This window comes from Chiloscyllium plagiosum, unplaced genomic scaffold (genome assembly GCF_037043375.1).
Source record: "Chiloscyllium plagiosum isolate Xiang-an unplaced genomic scaffold, Cpla_swu_hap1 HiC_scaffold_8, whole genome shotgun sequence".
NCBI lineage: Eukaryota > Metazoa > Chordata > Chondrichthyes > Orectolobiformes > Hemiscylliidae > Chiloscyllium > Chiloscyllium plagiosum.
In genome coordinates, this window is record NW_028270146.1 from 83,772,699 (window position 1) to 83,797,461 (window position 24,763).

General features: G+C 40.9%; 1 protein-coding gene across 7 annotated transcripts in view; it reads right to left on the reverse strand.

The window, feature by feature from the left end:
- Window positions 1–24,763, reverse strand: part of heatr5a (HEAT repeat containing 5a) — a 186,940-nt gene that overhangs the window by 154,075 nt on the left and 8,102 nt on the right. For 4 of the 7 annotated variants that reach the window (XM_087990052.1, XM_087990050.1, XM_087990051.1 and 1 more), the window contains exons 1-3: window positions 20,652–24,742; window positions 17,403–17,487; window positions 3,913–4,122 (exon numbers count right to left, since the gene is read on the reverse strand). In XM_087990052.1, coding sequence (XP_087846178.1) covers window positions 3,913–4,038 — 126 coding nt within the window. In that variant the 5' untranslated portion in view covers window positions 4,039–4,122; window positions 17,403–17,487; window positions 20,652–24,742. Of the gene's footprint in view, window positions 1–3,912; window positions 4,123–17,402; window positions 17,488–20,528; window positions 20,624–20,651; window positions 24,743–24,763 lie in introns of those variants that run through there. The other 3 variants (XM_043698067.2, XM_087990049.1, XM_087990048.1) reach the window with 3 other exon arrangements.

Genomic DNA, 24,763 nt, shown 5'->3' on the forward strand with positions numbered 1-24,763 from the left:
CATTCTGCATAAATAAAAATATTCCAGAACCATGAAATAGTCCTATCATCCCTCAACTCAACCTTTAACGTTTCCTCTCATCCAGAGTGTTACTGTGACCTCATTTCCACTTCCACTAGACCAAGGAATTCATGCTTGAACAGATAAAACTGTGAATGACTTAGCCATCCACTTCCAGTGAAAACGGTCCTGTTCTTCACCACCTCCAGAACATATGGAATGCAAAGATAACCAGGCCTGTTTTCTTGACTGCAAACTTTCTTTTTAAATTCCTCTCCACATTTCATTGAGCATCACTTCCAATAGCAAATACAAGGAGCTCATGGATCTTCATGACCAAGATCAAAACCATCTCTTCCTTGGCCAAACATCCTCACAATTGCTCCCTGCTCCAGCCCAGAGTTCACATCTTTTGGAGTTTCTTCCCTCATGTCATCTCAAGCACTGACCAGTCCATTAAGCTCCTTCTCCATTTTACCTACTCCCACTAAACTGCTAACTGCCCAACTTTCCTTCCTGACTTACATTGCTATTCAGCATTATTAATAGCTCCCTTTCTCGGGTACAGGTTTTCAAGTCGACTCCTCACAGTTCAATCAGCCACTATCAAGTCTCATCTCGCAATTCATGCCTCCATGAAAAGACTAAAAGATGTAGAAGGAGAAATAAGCTATTTAACCCAAGGTTGCTCCATTATTCAATGAGATCATGGTTGTTATGAATTTTTAAATCCACTTTCCTCCCTTTTCCCCAGGACCCTGGATTCTCTGACTAAATAAAAATTTCTCTGCCTTAAACATAGTTCACAGCCCCACCTCACCAGTTCTATGTGGTAAAGAATACAATAAATTCACAACCTTCAGAAGAAATTCCTCATCTGGGTCTTAAGTATGTCACTCTTATTCTGAGATCCGGTCTTTGACTCTCCCACAAGGGAAACAATATATCCTCGTCAACCCTGTCAATCCCCTAACAATCTTATTTGTTTCAATGAAGTCATTGCCCATTCTTCTATATTCCAATAAGTACAGGTTTAATCTACTTACCTCTCCTCAGAAGAGTGCTCCTCCATTCCTGGTGTCAGCCTAGTAAACCTCTGGACTGCATTCATTGCAAATATATATCTTACTAAATAAGGCCATATTTCAGCTGAGATTTGACTTGTATAGTTTCAGCAAAACCTCCCTACTTTTACACTCTATTTCCTTCCTTATTACTGTCTGAAGTTGGACACTAGATTTTTGAGATTGATGAACAAAGACACCCAAATTTCTCTGATCCTTAGCTTTCTGCAGTCATTAAATAATATTTAGCTTCTTTATTCTTTCTGACAAAGTTTAATTTTCCAATATTATGTTCCTTCTGGCAAGTTTTTGTCCACTCACTTAAACTGTCTTTATATTTCTGCAGACTCTATGTCAAGCTAACCCCCTTGCTTTCCTGCCCATTTCTGTGCCATCTACAAACTTGACTCAACTCCTAGTGCTTTCACAAACTATTTCTCACCCAAGTCCCTGAGCATACTGCATCTTCCTCAATCCATGTCATTCTTTCCTGAAATTGAGCCTTTATAATGTATAGTCTAAGTAAACGGGTTGAAACTTAAACTAAAAATAGCAACAAAAAATTTCATTCAAGGGATGTGGGCAGTTTGCCTGCGGTAGTTTTTATTATCATCCTGAATTGTCCTTGAGGAGATGGTGAGCTGCCTCTCAAACCACTGTAATCCACCTGGTATAGATTTACTCACAATGTTAGTAGTAAGATAGTTCCAGGATATGACCCAGTAATAATGAAGGAACGATGCTATATTTCCAGTCAGGATTGAAAGTAGCATGCGCTTGCCCACTTAGGTGATAGTGGTCAGGGGTTTGGAAGGCACTATCGAAGGAGCCTGGATGAATTTCTGCAGTGCATCTTCGAGGTGCTATGCACTCCTGCTACTGTGTTGGAGGGAGCAAACGCTTGCAGATGTGATACTAATCAAAATGGCTAATTTGTCCTGGATGGTGCTAAGCTTCTAGATGCCTTTTGGAATTGCACTCGTTTACGCAAGTAAAGGGTACTGCATCACAGTCCTGACTGGTGTTTCGACAGATGGGAGACATGTTTGGGAAAGTCTGTAAGTGAGTTACTTGCCATACGATTCCTGGTCTTTGACTTGCCTTTGTAGCAGCAGTATTCATTATGGATAGTCCAATTCAGTTTTTGGCCAATAGTAACCACCAGGATTTTTGCAGTTCCCTTTATAACTAAATCTCATCCTTGCCAATATGCCTGCTGCAGATGAATCTCTTCATGACAGTATAGGCTAGTCTTTATGTTGAGAATACCCTCTATTGTATCGTGTGGCCCTGTCACTGTTAAAAAGGGACAGACGTTGAACAGACCCTAGCAACTCAAATGAGGCATTTTGGGCTGACAAATTTGCAATCTCTATCACCTGAAATGACAAGTACAGCAGAAACATGGGAACATCACCAAGTGCTTCTCCAAGCCACATGCTATCCTCACTTTGAATTATTCTGCCTCTTCTTCATGATCACTGGTTAAAGTCTTAGAACTTCCTTTCTAACAGCAGTACAGGTGTAACTACACCAAAATGTATGTCAGTTTAAGGCAGCAGCTCACCATCACCGTTTCAACGATTTTTAGGGATGAGCAATAAATACTGGCTTTACCAATGCTCTTATCCAATGGCAGAATAAAATACAATGTAACTGAATCCTGACTCTGCTGCCCTTTTCTAATGTGCACCATTCGATCCAATCCATCCATCACTCCAATGCCCACTGACCAACACCAGTACTCGAAATGTTAATTCTGCTTTCTCTCCACAGATGCTGCCAGACATGTTAAGTTTTCCAACTATTTCTGTTTTTGTTTTGGATTTCCAGCATCCAAACTTTGTTGTTTTTTTGTTTAATAAACTTTCAGCATTCACCCATCAAGCCCCCTCAGGAACTTAAATGTTTCAGTAAGGTCTCCTCTCACTCTTCTAAACTCCAATGGTTAAAGGCATACCCTATCTTCAGAAGATAAACTTTCACCTTCTCAACCTACCACCCCCAATCCGAAGAGTCAATTGAGTGAATCTTCTGAACTGCTTCTAATACATTTAGATCATTTCTCAAATAAGGAGACCAAAACTATACACAATAGTCCAAGTATAGTCATACCAACATCCTGTACAATTGTAGCAAAACATTTTCACTCTCAAATCCCATTCCCCTCACAATAAATGACAACATTCAATTTCCCTTCCTAATCATTTGGGGCAACCGCTTACTAATTTTTGTGATTTCTGTACCAGGATACTAAAATCTCTCTGAAATTTTGGCAAATTTATTTTACGTACAACACCCTCCAGCTTACAGTGCATCCCTCCTACCATTCACCTCACCAGTGTGAAAAAATCTTTAGTCATCCAAATCTTGCTCTGTTGAACACAATTCTTAAAAATATTTTCAAAACCGTTTTCACCAATCATCTATTCTGAACCGTAACCCATGGCTTGGGTGCATCATGTGTCCAAACAGCGAAGTTGGGATCACCAGGTTTTTGATTAAACCTTAATCTGTGGCCATGCCTCACTGCGCAAGTTACAAGCAAAATGTCTAATGGCAGGATCTAAAGAGCTGGAGTTTTCTCAGTTCCCTGGTCAGTATTCCTCCACAAATGAACAGCTCTAAAACCAGATAACTATTATTTCCACACTTGCTGTTCGTTGAACTCTGCTCTCTCGAACAGACTGCAGTTTTACCTACGTGATAATGGTCATATTCAACTTGGTCATTAAGCATTTTCAGTTATTCTGACATCCAAGTGTTAAATATTAAATCTTCAACAAACAAATTTACATATATTCAGAATGAACAGCATTAAAGAAAAACACATTGTGTAACATTTTACCTTGCTGGCAGCCGCCAAAAGTTTCTCTAAGAATCGAAGCCATTCAAAAATAAACTCTGGTTTCTTTGATTCACTCAGTTGACTGTAAAGCTCCTCATTTAGCAGTGGGCCGTGTGCTTGTTCCATGCCCTATCTCAGTTTCTTCTAATAACCACAAACTTCACAAATGACAATCAACAAGAACGAAATATCCTTGCATCTTTTCAGTTACTGCAACGCAAAAGAAAACTTGATCACAATCTTGGTCCACCATTTCAGTTGGTTCAACAATAAATGCAAAACTATCCTGCCAGAAACAGTGTTTCATTGCGAAACTAAACGGGAGAAAAACTCCCAAGAATTTGCATTTTTCACACATACCTCTAAGGGTTTGTATTTGTCGAGGAAAACCATATTCCAAATTGTAGATTATTTCCTCCCAATTATTTGTAAGTGCTGGGAACATGTTTGTGATCATTCATAATTTACCAACATCTATCAACTATCTTTATATTTAAATTATAATGACTTACAATTTTAGTAAACTCGAGAAACACTTAACCCACAATTTACAAATCCGGCTTGCTTCAAGTAACTTGAACGCTTGCAAACCACAGCTGATAAATAAATTATGCATTTTTTCTCAAAAATGTAAATATTATCTTTTATGTCTAAAATAAAAATTACAAGCAGGTCCAAACATAAAAGCTGAGGGGTAAAGTAGTATATTCAGTATTTAACATTCACCTACAAGAATGCCTTGCAAAGATCAACACAAATTATAGGTTTGGATGAAAATGTTTGCTGCACTTTTCCAAGTTGGATTCCTGTTAAAGTTTGAAGTATGGTCATTTGTTCTGAACAGTCCACTCATTAAGAAAAATGACCAAGGAATATGGGTTCTGACTACATAATTTATATAGATTGCAAACAGAGTCTCTAAGTCCACTGTAACACAAGATATATTTCCTCCTCAGTGTACCAATAAAATACTTGACAATGACATAATTTCAAAAACAGCCAAAGAAATTCTGAAGGTATCAAATACTCACTAAGTAACATTTAGATTCAAAACTTCGCAAAACTCATAAATAAGAATGCAAAGATGGAATTTTGTTGGACTGTCACAGAGTTACTCCTCAGGTTGCTATACAGTTCCCGACAGCTCCAATTTCAAGATTTATATATTTCAAAGACTATTGTGTTGACAGAGATGAGAACGAGGATTTTTTAATTCCACTTGAAAGACTCTTAAGTATGTCAACCACTTGTATGAATACCTCCAAGTTCAACAGCCCATTAATTTGTTTGGCATGTCAATTTCTAGATGATTCAGTTTGCCAGCCGAGATCATCACTTTAATGGGTACAACAAGATCCAGTAATTAAATATTTTAGATTTAACAATGAAACTGCAATCTGTCTTAATAAATTCAAGAAGTTACTCTAGCTGTCATACTCGTATTAAAGTTCAAAGAAATACATATTAGACCATAAGACATAGGAGCAAAAATGAGGTCATTTAGCCCATTACGTCTGCTCCGCCGCGGATAAGTTTCTCAACCCCATTTTCTCGCTTTCTCCCTGCAACCCCTGATCCTCAAGAACATATCTATCTCAGTCTTAAATATACTCAGTGACCTGGTCTCCACAGCCTTCTGTGGCAATGAATTCCATAGATTCACCACTCTCTGGCTCAAGAGGTTTCTCTTTATCTCTGTTCCCTTTACTCTTAGACTGTGCTATCAGGTCACAGTCTCTCCTACCATGGAAACACGTTCCCAACATTCACTTTGTCCAGGCCATTCAGTATTCTTTATGTTTCAATTAGATCCTCCCTCATCCTTCTAAATTCCATCGAGTGTAGACCCAGAGTCCTCAAAAGTTCCTCACATGTTTTCATTCCTGAGACCATTCTCGTGAACCCTGGGGACCAAAACTGCACACAATAATCCAAATGTGGTCTCACCAGAGCTTCAGAAGTACATCCCTACTTTTATATTCAAGTCCTCTCAAAATAAATGCCATCATTGCATTTGCCATCCTAACGACTGACTCAACCTGCAAGTTTACCTTGAGAGAATCCCGGATTAGAACTCCCAAGTCTCTCTGTACTTCAGACTTCTGAATTGTCTCCCCAGTCAGAAAATAACCATGCCTCTATTCTTCCTACCAAAGTGCATGACCTCGCACTTTTCATCTGCCACCTGTTCAAATCCTTCTACCTATCTTTGTATCATCTGCAAACTTAGCCAGAATACCCTCCATTCCTTCATCTAGATTGTTAATGTATAAAGTGAAAAGTGTGGTCCCAACACTGAGCCTTACAGAACACCAACTGTCATCGGCTGCCATCCTGAGAAGAACCCTTTTATCCCATCTCTCTGCTTTCTGCCAAACAGCCAAGCTTCTATCCATGCTAGCACCCTGCCTCTAACACCATGGGCTCTTACCTCACTCTGTAGCCTACTGCGTGGCACCTTCCTCAAGTCCAGGTTGAAAACATCCATTGGCTCTCTTTGATCTAACCTATTCGTTACCTCCTCAAAGAATTCTAACAGATTTGTCAGGCATGACCTCCCCTTGATGAAACCATGCTGACTCTGTCCTAGTTCATCATACACTTCCAAGTTTTCCAAGAAATCTCATCCTTCACAATGGATTCCAGGATCTTTCCCACAACCGAAATTAGGCTAATCAATCTGTAATTTTCCATCTTTTGCCTTACTCCCTTTTTAAACAGGGGTGTCACATTAGTGACTTTCCAGTCCTCTGGACCCTTCTTGATTCTAGAAATTCCTGAAAGATCACCACTAATGTCTCCATTATCTCTTCAGTTATTTCCCTTAGAACTCTGGGGGGTTGTCCATCTGGTCCAGGTGATTTATCTACCTTCAGGCCATTCAACTTTACTCTCACCTTCTCCTTGGTGATGGCCACCATACTCGGACCTGTCTCCTTGAATTTTTGCGATATTACTCGTGCGTTCCACTGTGAAGACTGATGCAAAGTAATTATTCACTTCCTCAGCCATTTCCTTATTCCCCAATTACTATCTCTCCAGTCTCTATTTTTGCCTATCTTTTGCTCTTTATTTATCTCAAAAAACTCTTAACAGTCTTAACACAGAACATAGAACAATACAGCGCAGTACAGGCCCTTTGGCCCTCGATGTTGCGCCGATCCAAGCCCACCTAACCTATACTAACCCACTATCCTCCATATACCTATCCAATGCCCGCTTAAATGCCCATAAAGAGGGAGAGTCCACCACTGCTACTGGCAGGGCATTCCATGAACTTACAACTCGCTGAGTGAAGAACCTACCCCTAACTTCAGTCCTATATCTACCCCCCCTTAATTTAAATCTATGCCCCCTTGTAATACCCGACTCCATACGCGGGAAAAGGTTCACACTGTCAACCCTATCTAACCCCCTAATCATCTTGTACACCTCAATCAAGTCACCCCTAAACCTTCTTTTCTCTAATGAAAACAGCCCCAAGTGTCTCAGTCTTTCCTCATACGATCTTCCTTCCATACCAGGCAACATCCTGGTAAAGAAGTAATATCTTCCTTGATATTACTTCGCTGCACGGTGGCTCAGTGCTTAGCACTGTTGCCTCACAGCACCAGGGTCCCAGGTTTGATTCCAGTCTCGGGCGACTGTGTGGAGTTTGCACATTCTTCCTGTGTCTGTGTGGGTTTCCTCCAGGTACTCCGGTTTCCTCCCACAGTGCAAAGATGTGCGGGCCAGGTGAATTGGCCATGCTAAATTACCCATAGTGTTAAGCGCATCAGTCAGAGGGAAATGGGTCTGGGTGGGTTACTCTTTGGAGGGTTGGTGTGGACTGGTTGGGCCGAAGGGCCTGTTTCCGGGAATCTAATCTAATCTAATCTATCTACTGGCTACCTTATCCTCATTTCCCTCCTTATTTCTTGTTTGTTGCTCTCTGCTGGTCTTTGTAAGCTTCACAATCCTCAGGCTTCCCACTGCCCTTCACCACATTACAAAGGAACCTTGATTATCCGAACGTTACAGGTAGGGAGTATTTTGTCGAATAATCGGATGTTCAGATAATCGAATGCCAGATAACAGTTTAGCCAAGCATCGGGACCTTACGATCTTGCTAGATTGTCCAAAATTTGGACAACCAGATGCCGGATAAGAGGTTCCGCAGTATTTGCTTTCTCTTTTGCTTTTATGCTATCCCTGACTTCCCTCGCTGGCCATGGTTGCCTCATCCTCTCTGTCCCATGTTGCTTTTTCCTCGGGATGAATCTCTGCAGTGTCTCCTGAATTACTCCCAGAAACTCCTGCTATTGCTGTTCCCGTCTTTCCTACTAGGCTCCTCTCCCAGTCAATTCTACCCAGCTCCACCCTCACGCCTCTGTAATTGTCTTTATTCATGTCTAATACCATTACCTTCTCCCTCTCAAATTGCAGAGTAAATTCAATCATATTATGATCACTACCTCCTAAGGGTTCCTCCACCTTAAGCTCCCTTATCAAATTTGCCTCATGGCATAAAATCTTCGAGGAGAAAGTGAGGTCTGCAGATGCTGGAGGTCAGGGCTGAAAATGTGTTGCTGGAACAGCGCAGCAGGTCAGGCAGCATCCAGGGAACAGGAGAATCGACGTTTCGGGCATAAGCCTGAAGAAGGGCTTATGCCCGAAACGTCGATTCTCCTGTTCCCTGGATGCTGCCTGACCTGCTGCGCTGTTCCAGCAACACATTTTCAGCTCATGGCATAAATTTAAATCCAGCATTTCCTTTTCCCTACTGGACTCCATCACAAGCTGCTCCGAAAAGTCATCTTGTACACATTCCACAATGCCTTTCCTTGCAATCCACTACCAATCTGGTTTTCCCAGTCCATTCGCATATTGAAATCCCCCATGATCACTCTAACTTTGCCTTTCCTAAACATATTTTCTATCTCCTGGTGTATCTTGCGCCCCAGTTCCTGACTACTGTTTGGAGACCTGAACATAACTTTTGCGGTTCCTCAATTTTACCCATACAGATTCTACATCACATGACCCTACTTCATTTCTTACTACTGATTTAATTTTATTTTTTTATTTATAAGGCAACCCCACTCCCTCTGCCCACCTGCCTACCTTTTCGATAGGGTGCTTATCGTTGAATATTCAGCTCCCAATCCTGATCCCCAGCATCCACGTCTCCATGATGCCCACCACATAACTGCCAATTTCAAACTCCACCAAAGCCCATTTACCTTATTCATTATATGTATGAATTCAAATATAACACCTTCAGTCTTGCATTAACTGTCCCTCTTCTCATTGTCATTTGTTTTGTCCAGCGTGCTTGAAGTTTGATTGTTAACCCTTTCCAAACACACTGTCCTATTTGTATCTGTGCTGGAGATTTTAGTACCTCTCCTGAGTGCTGGACTTTTACTTCTCCTTTAATTCAGGTTTTCTATTTTCCCCTATAAATGAAACCCCACCATTAAGTTTATAGCCCTGTCTACAGCCCTAGTTATGCGACTTCCTAGGACTCTGGTCCCAGCACAGTTTAGATGAAGACTGCCCCATCGGATACAGCTATATAGATGGGTTAACTCCAGGAAAGGTAAGAGAGGGAGGCAGGCAGTGCAGGAGTCTTCTGTGGCTATCCCTATTTCAGCTGCTGAAAATGTGTTGCTGGAAAAGCGCAGCAGGTCAGGCAGCATCCAAGGAGCAGGAGAATCGATGTTTTAGGCATGAGCCCTTCTTCAGGAATGCCCGAAACGTCGATTCTCCTGCTCCTTGGATGCTGCCTGACCTGCTGCGCTTTTCCAGCAACACATTTTCAGCTCTGATCTCCAGTATCTGCAGTCCTCACTTTCTCCTATCCCTATTTCAAACAAGTATGCTGTTTTGGAAAATGTAGGGGATGATGGATTCTCAGGGGAATGTAGCACGAACAGCCAAGTTTCTGGTATCGAGACTGGCTCTATTGTAATGAGGGGTACATCAGAATCCAAGAGACCAACTGTGTTAGGGGACTCTCTAGTCCAAGGCACAGATAGACGTTTCTGTGGCCAGCAGCAAAAAATCAGAATGGCATGTTGCTTCCCTGCACACAGGATCAAGGTTGTCTCAGAGAGGGTGCAAAATGTTCTCAAGGGCAAGAAGGGCCAGCAGGAGGTCATTGTACACGTTGGAACCAATGACATATGAAAGGAAAAGGATGAAATCCTAAAGGGAGAATGTTGAATGTTAGGCAGGAATTTAAAAAGGAGGTCCTCAAGGTTAGTAATATCTGGAATACTCCCGGTGCTACGGGCTGGTGAGGGTAGGAATAGGAAGAAAAAGCAGATGAATGCATGGCTGAGGAACTGGTGTATGGGAGAATGGTTCACATTTTTGGATTATTGGAATCTCTTCTGGGGTAGGAGTGACCCATACAAGAGGGATGGATTGCACCTGAATTGGAAGGGGATGGATATACTGGCACGGAGATTTGCTAGAGGTGCTCAGGAGGATTTAAATTAGTAAAGTCGGGGGAGGGGGGTGAGGACAGAGATCAAAATGAGACTGGTACAGTTGAGAACAAAGGCGAGTCAAACAGTCAGGGCAGGCAGGGACAAAGCAGAGAACAAGGTAGGACTGATAAATTAAACTGCATTTATTTCAATACAAGATGCCTAACAGGGAAGGCAGATGAACTCGGCAAGGTTAGGAACATGGGACTGGGATATCATAGCAATTACAGAAACATGGCTCAGGGATGGACAGGACTGACAGCTTAATGTTCCAGGATACAAATGCTACAGGAAGGACAGGAAGGACAGAAAGGAAGGCAAGAGAGGAGGGAGAGTGACGTTTTCGTTAAGGGATAGCATTACAGCTATACTGAGAGAGGATATTCCCAGAAATACATCCAGGGAAATTATTTGGGTGGAACTGAAAAATATTAAAGGGATGATCACCTTATTGGGATTGTATTATAGACCCCCACAATAGTCAGAGGGAAATTGAGAAACAAACTTGTAAGGAGATCTCAGCTATCTGTAAGAATAATAGGGTAGTTATGGTAGGGGATTTTAACTTTCCAAACATCGACTGGGACTGCCATAGTGTTAAAGGTTTAGATGGAGAGGAATTTGTTAAGTGTGTACAAGACAATTTTCTGATTCAGTATGTGGATGTACCTACTAGAGAAGGTGCAAAACTTGACCTACTCTTGGGAAATAAGGCAGGGCAGGTGACTGAGGTGTCAGTGTGGGAGCACTTGGAGGCCAGCGATCATAATTCTATTTGTTTTAAAATAGTGATGGAAAAGGTTAGACCAGATCTAAAAGTTGAAGTTCTAAGTTGGAGGATGGCTAACTTTGACAGTATTAGGCAAGAACTTTCAAAAGCTAACTGGGGGCAGATGTTCGCAGGTAAAGGGATGGCTGAAAAATGGAAGCCTTCAGAAATAAGATAATGAGAGTCCAGACACAGTATATTCCTGTTAAGGTTAAAGAGAAGGCTGGTGGGAATGCTGGATGACTAAAGAAATTGAGATTTTGATCAAGAAAAAGGAGGAAGCATTTGTCAGAGATAGCATTACAGCTATACGGAGGGAGGATATTCCCAGAAATGCACGCAGGGAAGTTATTTGGGTGGAACTGAAAAATACGAAAGGGATGATCACCTTATTGGGAGTGTATTATAGACCCCCTAATATTCAGCAGGAAATTGAGAAACAAGTTTGTAAGGAGATCTCAGTTATCTGTAAGAATAATAGGGTGGTTATGGGAGGGGATTTAACTTTCCAAACATAAACTGGCTCAAAGGTAGAAGACAACGGGTGATGGTTGAGGGTAGTTTTTCAGACTGGAGGCCTGCCACAAGGATCGGTAATGGGTCCACGACTTTTCATCATTTATATAAATGATTTGGATGCGAGCATAAGAGACATGGTTAGCAGATGACACCAAAATTGGAGGTGTAGTGGACAGCAAAGAAGGTTACCTCAGATTACAACAGGATCTTGATCAGATAGGCCAACGGGCTGAGGTGTGGCAGATGGAGTTTAATTTAGATAAATGCGAGGTGCTGCATTTTGGGAAAGCAAATCTTAGCAGGACTTATACACTTAATGGTAAGGTCCTCGGGAGTGTTGCTGAACAAAGAGACCTTGGAGAGCAGGTTCATAGCTCCTTGGAAGTAGAGTCGTTTGGTATGTTTTCCTTTATTGGTCAGAGTATTGAGTACATGAGTTGGGAGGTCATGTTGCAGCTGTAGAGGATATTGGTTAGACCACTTTTGGAATACTGTGTGCAACTCTGGTCTCCTTCCTGTCAGAAGGATGGTGTGAAACTTGAAAGGGTTCACAAAAGATTTACATTGATGTTGCCATGATTGGAGGATTTGAGCTATCAGGAAAGGTTGAATAGGCTGAACCTGTTTTCCTTATAGCATTGGAGGCTGAAGGGTGACCTTATAGAGGTTTATAAAATCATGAGGGGCATGGATAGGATAAATAGACAAAGGCTTTTTCCTCGAGTGGGGGAGTCCAGAACTACAGCGCATAGGTTCAGGGTGAGAAGGGAAAGATATAAAAAAAGACCTCAGAGGCACCTTTTTCACATAGAGAGTGGTACGTGTATAGAATGAGCTGCCAGAGGAAGGGGAGGAGGCTGGTACAATTGCAATATTTAAAAGGCATCTGGATAGGTATATGAATAGGAAAGGCTTGGAGGGATATGGGCCAGGTGCCGGCAGGTGGGACTAGATTGGGTTGGGATATCTGGTCAGCACGGACGGGTTGGACCGAGGGGTCTGTTTCCATGCTGTACATCTCTATGACTCTATGAGGGAACTAAATGAAATATCTCCAAATTTGCAGATGACTCAAAGCTGTATGGGTGGGTGAGCTATGTGAAGGAGCCAACGATGCTTCAGTGTGATTTGGACAAGCTGAGTCAGTGGACAAATTCATGATAGATAAAATATAATGTGGATAATTGTGAAATAATCCACTTTTGGAGCAAAAAGGCATGGACGAGTTTGACCAAAGGGCCTGCTTCCGTGCTGTACATCTCTATGACTTGAAGTGGTGGATGTGGACACAATTACGATGTTTAAAACACACTTGGAAAAGGACATGAATAGGAAAGATTTGGAGGTATATGAGTGGTGAGACCAGTTTTGTTTGGGATTATGTTCGGCATGGACTGGTTGGACCGAAGGGTCTGTTTCCATGTTGTGCGACTCTATGTTAAAGTGGAACACTTAGAAAATTCAAAGTGATCAGACAGAGCCAACATGGTTTGTGTGGTGAAAATCATGTTCAACCAAGTTATTGGAGCTCTTTGACAAAATATGAGATTTAGATAAAGGGAAGCCAACTTGATGGGCTAAACTTTGAAATCCAGAAGGTATTTGGTGTGGTACCACATCTACTGTTACTGCAAAAGATAAAGACTCATGGTGCACTGGCATGAATAGAAGTTGGTTTAGCTAACAGAAACATTAGGTATAAACGGATCATTTTCAGGTTAGCAAGGTGTAATGAATGGTGTGCCATAGGAATCAGTGCTGTGGCCTCAAGTATTTATAATTTGGAAATGATGTGGATGAAGAGACCAAAGGTTATGGCTACTTAATTTGCTAATGTCACAAAGATAGGTAGGAAAGTTATAAGGAGGACAGAAGAGACTTCAGGAATACAGATATTTAAGCGAGTAGTTGAAGATTTGGCAAATGGAATATAATGTGGAACTGCCATTTTCTCAAGAAAAAATAATAAGAAAGCATATTATCTAAACAGTGAAAAATTGCAATTGAAAAGTGGAGGATGTTTTCGTGCATGAATTGCAAATGGTTAGCATGTAGGTAAAGGAAGCAATGAGGGAAAATAATGAAACATTATTGCTTACTCTAAGGGGGAGTAAACACAAAGTAGTATGGTTGTGCTTCAGTTGTTGAATTCTATGGAATTGGTCTCCTTATTAAAAGAGGCTGTAAATGCGTGGAATCAGTTCAGAGATGCTTTGTTGACTAATAACTGAATAGGTGGGTCGTCTTACTAGGAAAGGCTGAGAAGCTTTTCTTCTAAACATTGCAATTTAGAACAGCAAAAAGGAACTGGAAGTGCAGATCCTTAAGAGTCTTGACAAGATAAATGTGGAAAGCTCATTTCCTCTTACAGGAAAATCTAGAATAAGGGGACACTTTAAAAATAAGATCTGTCCCTTTAAGAAAAAATGTATTCTGCATTGTTGACAGAGGGCTGAGTATATTTGGAACTCTGTCTGAAAAGGTGGAAGCAGAGTCTTTGAATATTTTTAAGACAGAAGTGAATAGAATCTTGGTAAGCAAACAGGTGAAAGGTTATTCTGAGATGTTCAGGGGCTAACTTGCTCTGCTAACCTTCAAGAAATTGGCTGTCCCAGGGGTAGGGTGGTATGTTTCTCTGTCTTGTAGGTTCAATGTAATAAAAAATGTACATTGCCATCTCCTATTGTTCAGAGTAAATTTATATTATCATTCTCTATTCAGAATCAATAAGAACATTGCAGTTAAAATTCTGACTACTCCCTGCAGTTAAAAAAAAGATTTACACCAGATCTTTCCATTATGGAATTATGCAAATTACATTGTTTCTGGAGACAAATCAGGTCACTGCATTATGTCTTAAGTGGCATGTGACTATGGGGAGTGGTTGGGGATGTCTTGTGGGCACTACTGACTGTGATGTGAGATTTTTTATTAAGGAAGAACCGGTTCCTTTGTTCAGAGAGATCTCTTGACATGGTTCCACAAGCATTGCGAAGAGTATTAAGGGTTCCCCCAAAGCTTATACTTGCTTAATAAATTTTGGCTGTTCAGAAGTTGGTGCATTGCAGTTGCATCAAATGTGTAAGAGTCTCAAGAAGAAAAACCTAACAACTCCAAGTAGACAAGAACGTGGAATTGAGGTAAGTCATGATTACATTAAATGACATAGCAGAATTAAGGAGCCAAATAGCCTAATGCTGTTCCAAACTTGAATATCTACATGTCATAATCCTCATGACAAATTTATGAAATTCTCAAGAGGTATTGGTAATCAGATATATGAATTTCCATGAACGCAAGATCAAATTACTGCCTGCAACAGAAAGATGGTGAAGAAATACTTGAATTGCATTGCTTGTGATAATATAATGCCAACTGTTTGAAGGATAGAATTTACTTAAATATTGTTGCACACTAAGCAATAGATTAGAGATAAAGTGACTTAACTAGCAATCCAATTTCACTTAACTACCAACACTCCATCACATTTACTATTTGCTGTCAGTGTCCTGCAAATTGCAGGTCTAACTCATTAAAAAAGCAAACTGGCTGATTTACTGGTTTGTATTTTGAGCACAACAGTTACGTCACAGAGTCAGAGTTGCATAGCACGGAAACAGACCCTTTCATCCAACTTCTCCACGCCTATCAGATATCCTAAATTAATCTATTCCTTTTGCTCACATCCCTTTAAACCCGTCCTATTCATATACTCATCCAGATGCATTTTAAATGTTGTAATTTTATCAGCCTCCACTGCTTCCTCTTATTCCATACACATACCATCCTCTGCATGAAAAATATGTCCCTTGGTCCCTTTTATATCTTTCCAGCCTCACCTTCAACTTATACTCTCTAGTTTTGGACTCCACTACTGTGTGAAAAAGATCTTGTCTATTTACCCTATCTATGCCCCTCAAGATTTTATAAACCTCTATAAAGTCATGCCTCAGCCACTCCAGGGAAAATAGCCCCTGCCTATTCAGCCTGTCCCTTTCGCTCAAACCTGACAACATCCTTGTCAATCTCTTCAGAATGCTTTCAAGTTTACCAACATCTTTCTGATAGGAAGGAGACCAGAATTGAATGTGGTATTCCAAAAGTGGCCTAACCAATGTCCTGTACAGCCACAACATGACATCCCAACTCCTATGCTTAATGCACTGACCAGTAAAGGCAAGTGTACCAAACATCATTTTCTCTACCCTGTCTACCTGGCACTCCACCTTCCAAGAACTATGAACCAGCATCCCATGGTCTCTTTATTCGGTAATTCTCCCCAGGACCCTTTTATTAAGTATTCAAGTCCTACCCTAATTTGCTTTTCCAAAATGCAACACCTCAGATTTATCTAAATTAAACTCCATCTGCCACTCATCGGCCCATCTGATCAAGGCCCCATTGTACTAAGATAACACAATTGATGGTGTAGTAGACAGTGAATAAGTTTGTCATCTGCAAACTTACTAACCATACCTCCTATATTCACATCCAAATCATTTATATAAATGACAAAAATGGGTGGACACAGCACTGATCTTTGCAGCACACTGCTGGACTTGGGGCCCCCATTCCGATAAACAATCCTCCACACCACCCTCTGTCTTCTACCTTCAAACCAATTTTGTATCCAAATGGCTGGCTCTCCCTGGATTCCAAGTGATTTGACCTTGCTGACCAGTCTATCACGCGGAAACTTGTGGAACATCTTCAAGTTCGTATAGACAATGCCCACCGCTATATCTTCAAACTTCTTTGTCACTTCCTCAAAAACTCAATCAAGTTAGTGAGACATTACATTCCATATACAAAATCATGTTGACTATCCCTAATACATGTAAATCCTGTCCCTCAGAATCACCTCAAACAGCTGACCTACCACTGATGTTAGGCTCATAGCTCTGACTTTTGTTTACCATTTCTTAAATAATGGTACATTAGCCACCCTGCAGGCTTCCAGCACCACACACGTGGCTATCAATGGTACAAATAGCTCAGCTGGGAGCCCAGCAATCACTCCCCTGCGTTCCAGAAAGTTTTGGGATACACCTGATTAGGTTCTGAGGATTTATCCACCTTTGTGTGTTTTAAGTGTTACAGGAATCAATTATTTACTATGATCACAAACACCATATATATATATATACATCACTGGATTTATTAAATCTCCTGCAATCATTTACATATAAGTAGATTGCTTCAATGTGCAATTTCTGCTACAAATTTGTGATGGTACAGTAATCATGTCTGGCTGCAACAAGCATACTGCTGATCTTGAAAACTTATTTAGTAGGTTTCAAAGAATGTTCGCAGTTGATTCAGACTTTGGAAAAACCATCAGCCCCTTCAGCAGGAATTTTCTCGACAATACTCAAAGCATGAATTACAGACCAGTTGTCAAAAAATGAGTACTCACAAACAAAACAGCACAATTGATAATTTTCTCGTATCTTTATAAGTATTATGAAAAGCATTTGAAGAAAGTAGTTTTAAAATTTTACCAAACAATGCAGAAAGTAGTTACCAATTACATAATATGTTGGCTGGTGCATCGTATCAGATACAATTCCAAACCTTATGCAAATGGATTGGGTCCAACAGACCAGCACTGACTTGAAGCCTTTTATTAACCAGAAATAAAAAGAATGTGATCTTTGTTGAAAAGTTATAACGCACAATGTCAGTATTGTTGACAAAGCTAACATTTCTTTCCCTTCCCCATTTACCTCAGAGGAAGTGATGGTGAGCTGCTTTCTTGAACCAATGCAGTCTGGCTGGTGCTACCTCAGAAGGGTGTTGCAGTACTTTCACCTGACAGTGAAGGAACAGAAATATAGTTCCAAGTCAGGACAGTGTGTAACCTGGAAAGAAGCCCAAGGATAGCAGTATTCCCACACCTCTGCTTCTTTTGTCCTCTGGATGGTAGAAGTCAAGGGTTTGAAAATTTTGCCACTGTATCAGTAGCAGAAGTAGAAGTGCTAATTCGGCAGGCTGCTATGTCATGGACATCCATAGCACACAAAAAGGCACTTCAGCCAATCAGGTCTCCACCAGTCAAAAACTGCTACCTAAAAATTATAATCTCATTTTCCAATATTTGGCCCATCATCTTGTATGCTTTGGCAATGCAAGTGCACACCTAAACACTTCTTTACACTTATGAGTGCTTCTGTCTCTACAACTCTTATAGACAGTGAGTTCCAGATTCCCACCAGCATCCCCTTTAAACCTCCTGCCCCTTAATTTAAATCTGTGGCCCCAGTCACTGATCCTTCAAACTACAGGAAAATGTTCCTTCACGTCTATCCTATCTGTGCCCTTCAAACTTTTATACATCTCAATCAGGTCCCTACTCAGTCTCTTCAGCTCCAAGGAAAATTATCTCTGTCTGTCCAATCTCTCTTCATCTTTCAAACTCCCTCACCCAGCCAACATCCTGGTAAATCTCTGCACCCTCCAGTGCAGTCACATCCCTTCTATAATGCAGATTCCAGAACTGCACACAATACACTAGCTGTGACCTAACCAATGTTTTATGCAGTTTCAACATTACCTTCCTGCTCTTAAACTCAATGTCTTGGCTAATAAAAGAAAGAATCCCATTTGCATTCTTAACCACATTATTAACCTGTCCTGATACATTAATAGTCCAGTGGGCATACACACGATGATCCCTCTGAACCTAAATGCTTCTCATGTCCTACTATTTATCATGTGTTTCCTCACCTTATTTGTTCTGCCTGGTCCTACCCCACACTTAGCTGATTGAATTTCATTTGCCCACTGATCAGCCCATCTATATCTTCCTGTTCTTCTTACCACCCCAACAATTTTTGTATCTTCTATGAATTTAATGTGCAAACTTACTGTCTTGGATGCTGTTGAAATTTGAGTGTTGTTGCCTATCATCCAGGCAGATAGAGGGCTCTCCATCACAATCCTGTATTGTGTCTAGTGAATGAGGACATGAGTTACTTGTCTCATTGTTCATAGGAAATGATAGCCACAACTTTTATATGGCTGGTGTGGTTAAGTTTCTGGATGTTTTTAAGTGGGATATCAGCAACTGTACTGCTATAGAATGTCAACGTGAAGGTGGGATTCATTTGATACTGTTGAAATAGTTTTTGGAAATCATGAGCTTACACCTTAAGAGCAGAATGAAGAAAATACAATATGTTCCACTGAAACCTTCAACACAAACCACCAATCTTATCAAGATAAAATCACTCAAACAACAGGCAACAGATTATCAATTATATCAATTTTATCAATATTTTGGCAACATAAAAACCATTTTAATCCTTAGGGAAAGCGCCAAGTTTTAAAATGGACAACAAACTCAAAGCTGATGTTTCACAGATAACAATGAACAATCTCTTTAACATATGAAATATCAATGTCAAATAAATGTGAAGCTTAGTGCATTTTTAAAAAATGCTTCAAATTGCTTTTCAAACGTTTCTCATCTCATTAGAGTGGCACTGGCCAATTCATATCCTCCATGATATTCTTCTTTTGAAAGTCAATGGTTAACAGTTCTTACATCAACACCAGATGCCAGAAAAAAACTCTCCTCCATCTTCCCCACCCACCCTAACCATGTAAAAGAAAATAACATTCCCACAAATGTCTGTATACAAAAAATGGCTGCTGCAAGTTCAATACAGTGTGTACCATTGGCAGTAATACACCATTACAGGAATAAATTTGACCTGAACTACTTGCTTGAAATTGTTTATGGAAAACCACCTGCTACTGAAAATCACATCTCAATTCACTTATGTGAAACATTCTTGATCAACATATTGCCAATTATATCCAAAAAGAATGGATCACAGCAAAAAATATTTAAATAAGCTAAAAATATTTTCCTTTCCTAACGTTAAAAAACAGGGGACATCAATTTCAGCAAAGGACAAATTATAGAGGGCTTCTAAGGAAGATTTTTTTCAGCTGAAAGGAATGGGTATCTTGAGCTCAGTGCCTAAAATGGCTGGTAGAGGCAGGAACCATCACAACATTTAAGTTGTATTTAGACACTTACTTGAAGCGTCACAGCATACAAGGCTATGGGCCAAGTGCTGGAGCATAGTCGGAATGTCGATGCGTGATTGATAACCAACATAGACACGATGGGCTGGCGAATTGTACGACTCTAACCTACCTAATTGTGTTTCACCATTGAACTACTTCCCTTCTGCCCCCTTTTCACACGGATCTTAAACTAGTGTTTGCAACTTCTGCAAAAACTGTCAACTAATTCAGGTTAAAACTCAAAAGACCTATTAATTGTGATAAACTGATCCACAAACTGGGCAAATTAGCAATGCTATGCGGTAGTTTGCAATCTGCGCCTATAATTGACAGAATATTTGCAGAATCGCTATAAAATATCGAAGTTTTATTTCTCAAATCGACCTTTACCCACTGACATAAACTTCCTGACGCCCAACCCTGTAATGACTGGCACAGTGGTTAATTGAGACAGCAATATGCCGAGGTTTCTTAATGGATCCACTTGGGCACTAGCGCCGCAGAGAGTAGGTTTGCACTAGTTGATGCATGGCACTGTCAGCTTCTACAGTCCCGCCACTTGTGCAGCTTCCACCGGGGAGGGGGACAGCCTCCGCCCGGACCCTAACCAGGGGCTCCTGTCTGTTGTAAGCCTTCAATCCGCTTCCTCTGGGCAAGCCCAGTCGAATTTCAGCCATTGGTTTGGCTTTAGGAAACGAAGGACGGGACTGAGATGGACAGAGGGCGAAGCACTCTTTTCCAACAACAACCCGACGATTTTAAAAAGTGAGGGCCCTCTCTGCAATCTCAGCCATACTCTGGCTCTGTCCACTTGCCTGCACAGAGACCGATTGCTCCCTGCAGTGTATTTCGTCCCCAGGTTTCTCGGTGAACGGCAGCCAATGCCCCTGGAGTTTAAACGGCCCCTGAGAATCGCCCTCCCAGGCCCCACTGCTCACCTCCTCCTGGTAACAGCAACCGTCCGTAACTAAGGGCCAGCCGAGCTCTGAGCGATCGAACAACCCCAGCAGCCAATTGAGCTCCGAGCGATCGAACGGCTCCAGCGGCCAGCCGAACCCCGAGCGATCGGATAATGCAGAAGGTTCGGCTGTAAGTGAGCGTCTGAAGTTCTGACGCAGAGGATTCTGCGAGAATCGCCCAAGTAGTTGAAATGTGGAATGGGCAATCACCGTGCGCCTGAAACCCTCTAGGGGAAAAAGTCCCAAACTCTTCCGCCTTACTTAATAATTAGCCAGTAAAAGTTAGACACATTAAACCCAGTCGAATTCCTGGGGTTGTGGATAGGCTGCGCTTGTTTTCCTTAGAATGCTGAGGGAGAACCCCCTTAGAAGCACCAACAACCAAGGGCACGGATACAAGGTCAGCAGCGGGAGTTTTAGAAGTGTTTGAAGACTATTTTCCCCCCTACCCACTGTGGTGGGTATCTTCAACTTGCTAAGGTACAGACGGGAGCCGTCCAGACATTTCTGATGATCATTTGAAACATTATAGCACGCAATGCTCGGTGTAGGAAAACGTAATTAGATTTGATGCTTGATGACTGGTGCCGACATGATGTGCTAAAAGGACCTTTCTTCATGTTCAGGGACACGATGAGGGAATCTACTGTTCATAGACTGCAAGTGGACCCTGCCCAAGCATGTTGCAGCACCGGTAGTAATAGAACGTTAGTACTTCCAAATAAATCTGTTGGGAGTATAACCTGGTGTTGTGTGATTTTCAACTTTGTCCAACACCGGCACCTCCTCGCATTGGAGGCAGTGGTGACAGGCGGAGATTGGAAGTGGTCGCTTTTGGCTGCAAGCACTCCGCTCCTCCCAAAACTCCAGTCTGTGGCTTTGCTAGGGTACCTGCATAGAGAAAACTTCAAATTTCAGCTGTGGACCTTTCTCATTCCTTTTGGCTTAGTTTCCTTTATTTCTGCTGTTATTTTCTCTTTTATTCCGGTTTTGTAATCATGTGTAACCAAGATGGCTCTGGAGAATGGCAACTATGTACACTTTTCAGTGTACTCTTGTATTTCAATATTTGAGGACTTGTGGCAATAAATTGTAATTCTACCGCATCGTTTACCTTCTCTCAATAGCTACTGAAGTGCCTTAAGAACCTTTTAAACACCAAAATGGTAACAACTGCTGCAAATTGGAGTTTCATTTCAGTGTCAATTCACTCTACTGTTGTCTGCATAGATGTTTATATACTGGAATGCGCTGACGATTTGGGCTATTATGAGAAATGAGTGCAAGGACCAGTTGTGCAAGGACCAGTTTTGCAAGTTGAACATTCTTTCAATAAATTAGAACTCAGGTGTCATGTACAATAGTCAACATTTTCCAAAATTAACTGGAAAACATAGTTGATCACAAAATAACAGAAGCCAGGAGGAGGCTATTCAGCCCACTGCATTCTCTGGATTCCGTGAGAGGACATCGGTAAAAACAAAAGCATTTGTTTGAAGACAGCTGTGCAATCAATCAGATAGAACTACAAGATCACAATGGACAGGACAATGTGTCAGAATGCCAAACTGCTTCTTCTCTACCAGGTCTATTTTCTTTACTCAAATGACAAAAGGCCAAAAAAAGCTACACTCCCGAACCTTTCATGGAAGCAAAGCAGGATTATCAACTGGAAGGAGTTTCTTGTCACTTGTTTAAAACTGCAACAACTTATGCATCCAACTGAAGCACAGTTCGAGTTTAGACGTAATAATGACTAAAGGCAGCATAAGAACAGAAGCAATGTTACATTCCTTATTCAATTTTGTTGAGACATCCTTCTTCCATCAGCCAAGAGATTTGGTTAATTTACTTGCATGGAGACCCACAACAGAAACTCTGCACAAGCATTAGGCTGAAGTCAAGGGAACAACATTCTTCATAGCAATAGCTTGTGTCCCATTTCCCCCCACAATATGAATGTTCTCTTTCAGATATCGATCCAATTCCCTCTTGAATGTTTTGATTGAACATGTTTCCACCACACTCCGGCTACAGACTGCAAATTCAAACCTCTCAAGCTGCTGTTGCTTCTTTGACACATTAAATTTGTCCCCCCCCTCAATGTATTGGGAATAGATTCTCCCTATCTGCATGATCCAGGCACTTCAAGATTTTGAATAACTATCAAACTTTGTCTCAATATTCTCTTTCCAAGGAAAACAATCCCAATTGCTCCAATATATTGCTACAAGTTCCTCATTCTGGAACCATTCTTGTAAATCTCCCCCTATTGATTTCACATCTTTCCTAAAGAACTTGTTTCCTATTCTCTTTAAGAGATAAACACCAGTCAAAAATGTATCCTGATTTGCTGCCTATTATCATGCTGTGTAAGTTTACCCCACTTCTTTCCACTCATAAATGGATGTTTTACTGCCCAGTAAGTTATAACTGTGGGCAAGAAATCCAGCTGTAGTTGAGAGTTGGGCTGGGAAGTAAACTTTTAAATGGCAATACCAAAACCAGTTCTCTTTTGTAGTCACTGCCGTGGTCCAAAGATTTTTTTGGAGGGATTTTCAGGTTAACAAAGACATTTGTGGTCATCCTTTTCTGCTTTAAATACTTATCTCAAAATGAATATGTAAGTCTCTATGTGAAATCTCCAATATTGCCTCATTATCATTGACCAGGGTTTAATCTAATCTAGTAAAATAGTTATTGCAAATTTAACTGTACACAGTCTGTGTCATGATGTTTAAAATCTGCTACCATCATTGTTATCAGGCAAAAGAAATATGTTGAGTGAACTGCCAGGCAGGGAGGGGCAGAAGAGTGAAGTGCCCAGAAAGTAATGTTAGATTGGGATCCTGACATCATTCCGTCGTCTTCCATGTTTCAAGGGCAGATTCTAAGGTAAAGGGAACCACCTTGAATCTGTCGAGAAATTAATTAAGATATTTAAAATAATTAAATACTGTTGCCGTTCAATTAATTGCCAGGGCACGTTTGTTGACTTGAGTAGCCCGACAAGGTCATTGAAGCAAGTGAACAACATTGGGAGCCTGCCTGAGTGAGAGTGAAAAGTGTTATGAAGGTGAAGGCATATACTGTACCATATATAGAGAGAGAGAGAGAGAGAGAGAGAGAATGCTCTTCTGATCTGAGAGATTACAAGCACCTGTGTATATGACTGGATGACAGTCTCCGTGTACTGGAAAATTAAAAATAAGGAACATTTGGCTGTGAAATGGATATCTGACTTTTGGTTGCTGTTTTGATAACAATTCAAATTTAACCAGTTTAAATTTATGCCCCACGACACTAAAACCCAATCATTCTTCCAACATCAAACCCATGACAAGATCCAATGTTCGGTATAAGAACACAGACATTTTAAAAATTGGTCAGAGAGCAATTGCCGGAGAGAAAGAAATTGCTGGACAGCTAACTGCCAATCTAACATCTTGCTCTCAAAGAAATTAGAAAACACTCTCTATTACATGTGAAACATACTCACAGTAAAAAGAAATACAATGACACAAGGAGATCAGCAGAAGAGTGAAGGTACAGAAGAAAACAAAGACTGTGTGCATTTGCAATTACGGTCATGTAATTTTAATAAGTGTCTTATTGGAACAGCATTTTTATAGAGTTGGATTTAGATTGTAAATTGTTAAGAGAAAGGGGGACTTGGATTTGTGTTTTTTTTGTTTAATGTTCACTATTAGAAAAATAAATTGATATTTTTTTCTTTAAATAGTGGAATTCGGGAGTTCTCAGTCACTCATATTATAGCAGATTATGAGGCAAGGTGAGCTTTTCTGCATGTTTAGTTTAATTAATAGAGGGGTTCAACCTACCATTTCATTACAAAAGCAACACAGTTACATCTAAGGATTCCAGACATAGCCAGCCACTCATCTGTCATGTGTCCCAGACATTCTGGATCATCACTGCACTGTTTTGAGGTAGAAGGAACCACATATTTGACTTCCTTTGACACTTTCATCCAAGATTGCTTGGTTGGGGAGAGGATTCTTCTCCTTGGAGGCATTCCCCTCAATGCGGCCCCTTAAATCCCACAGCAGAATCTGTAGGAAGACAGAGAC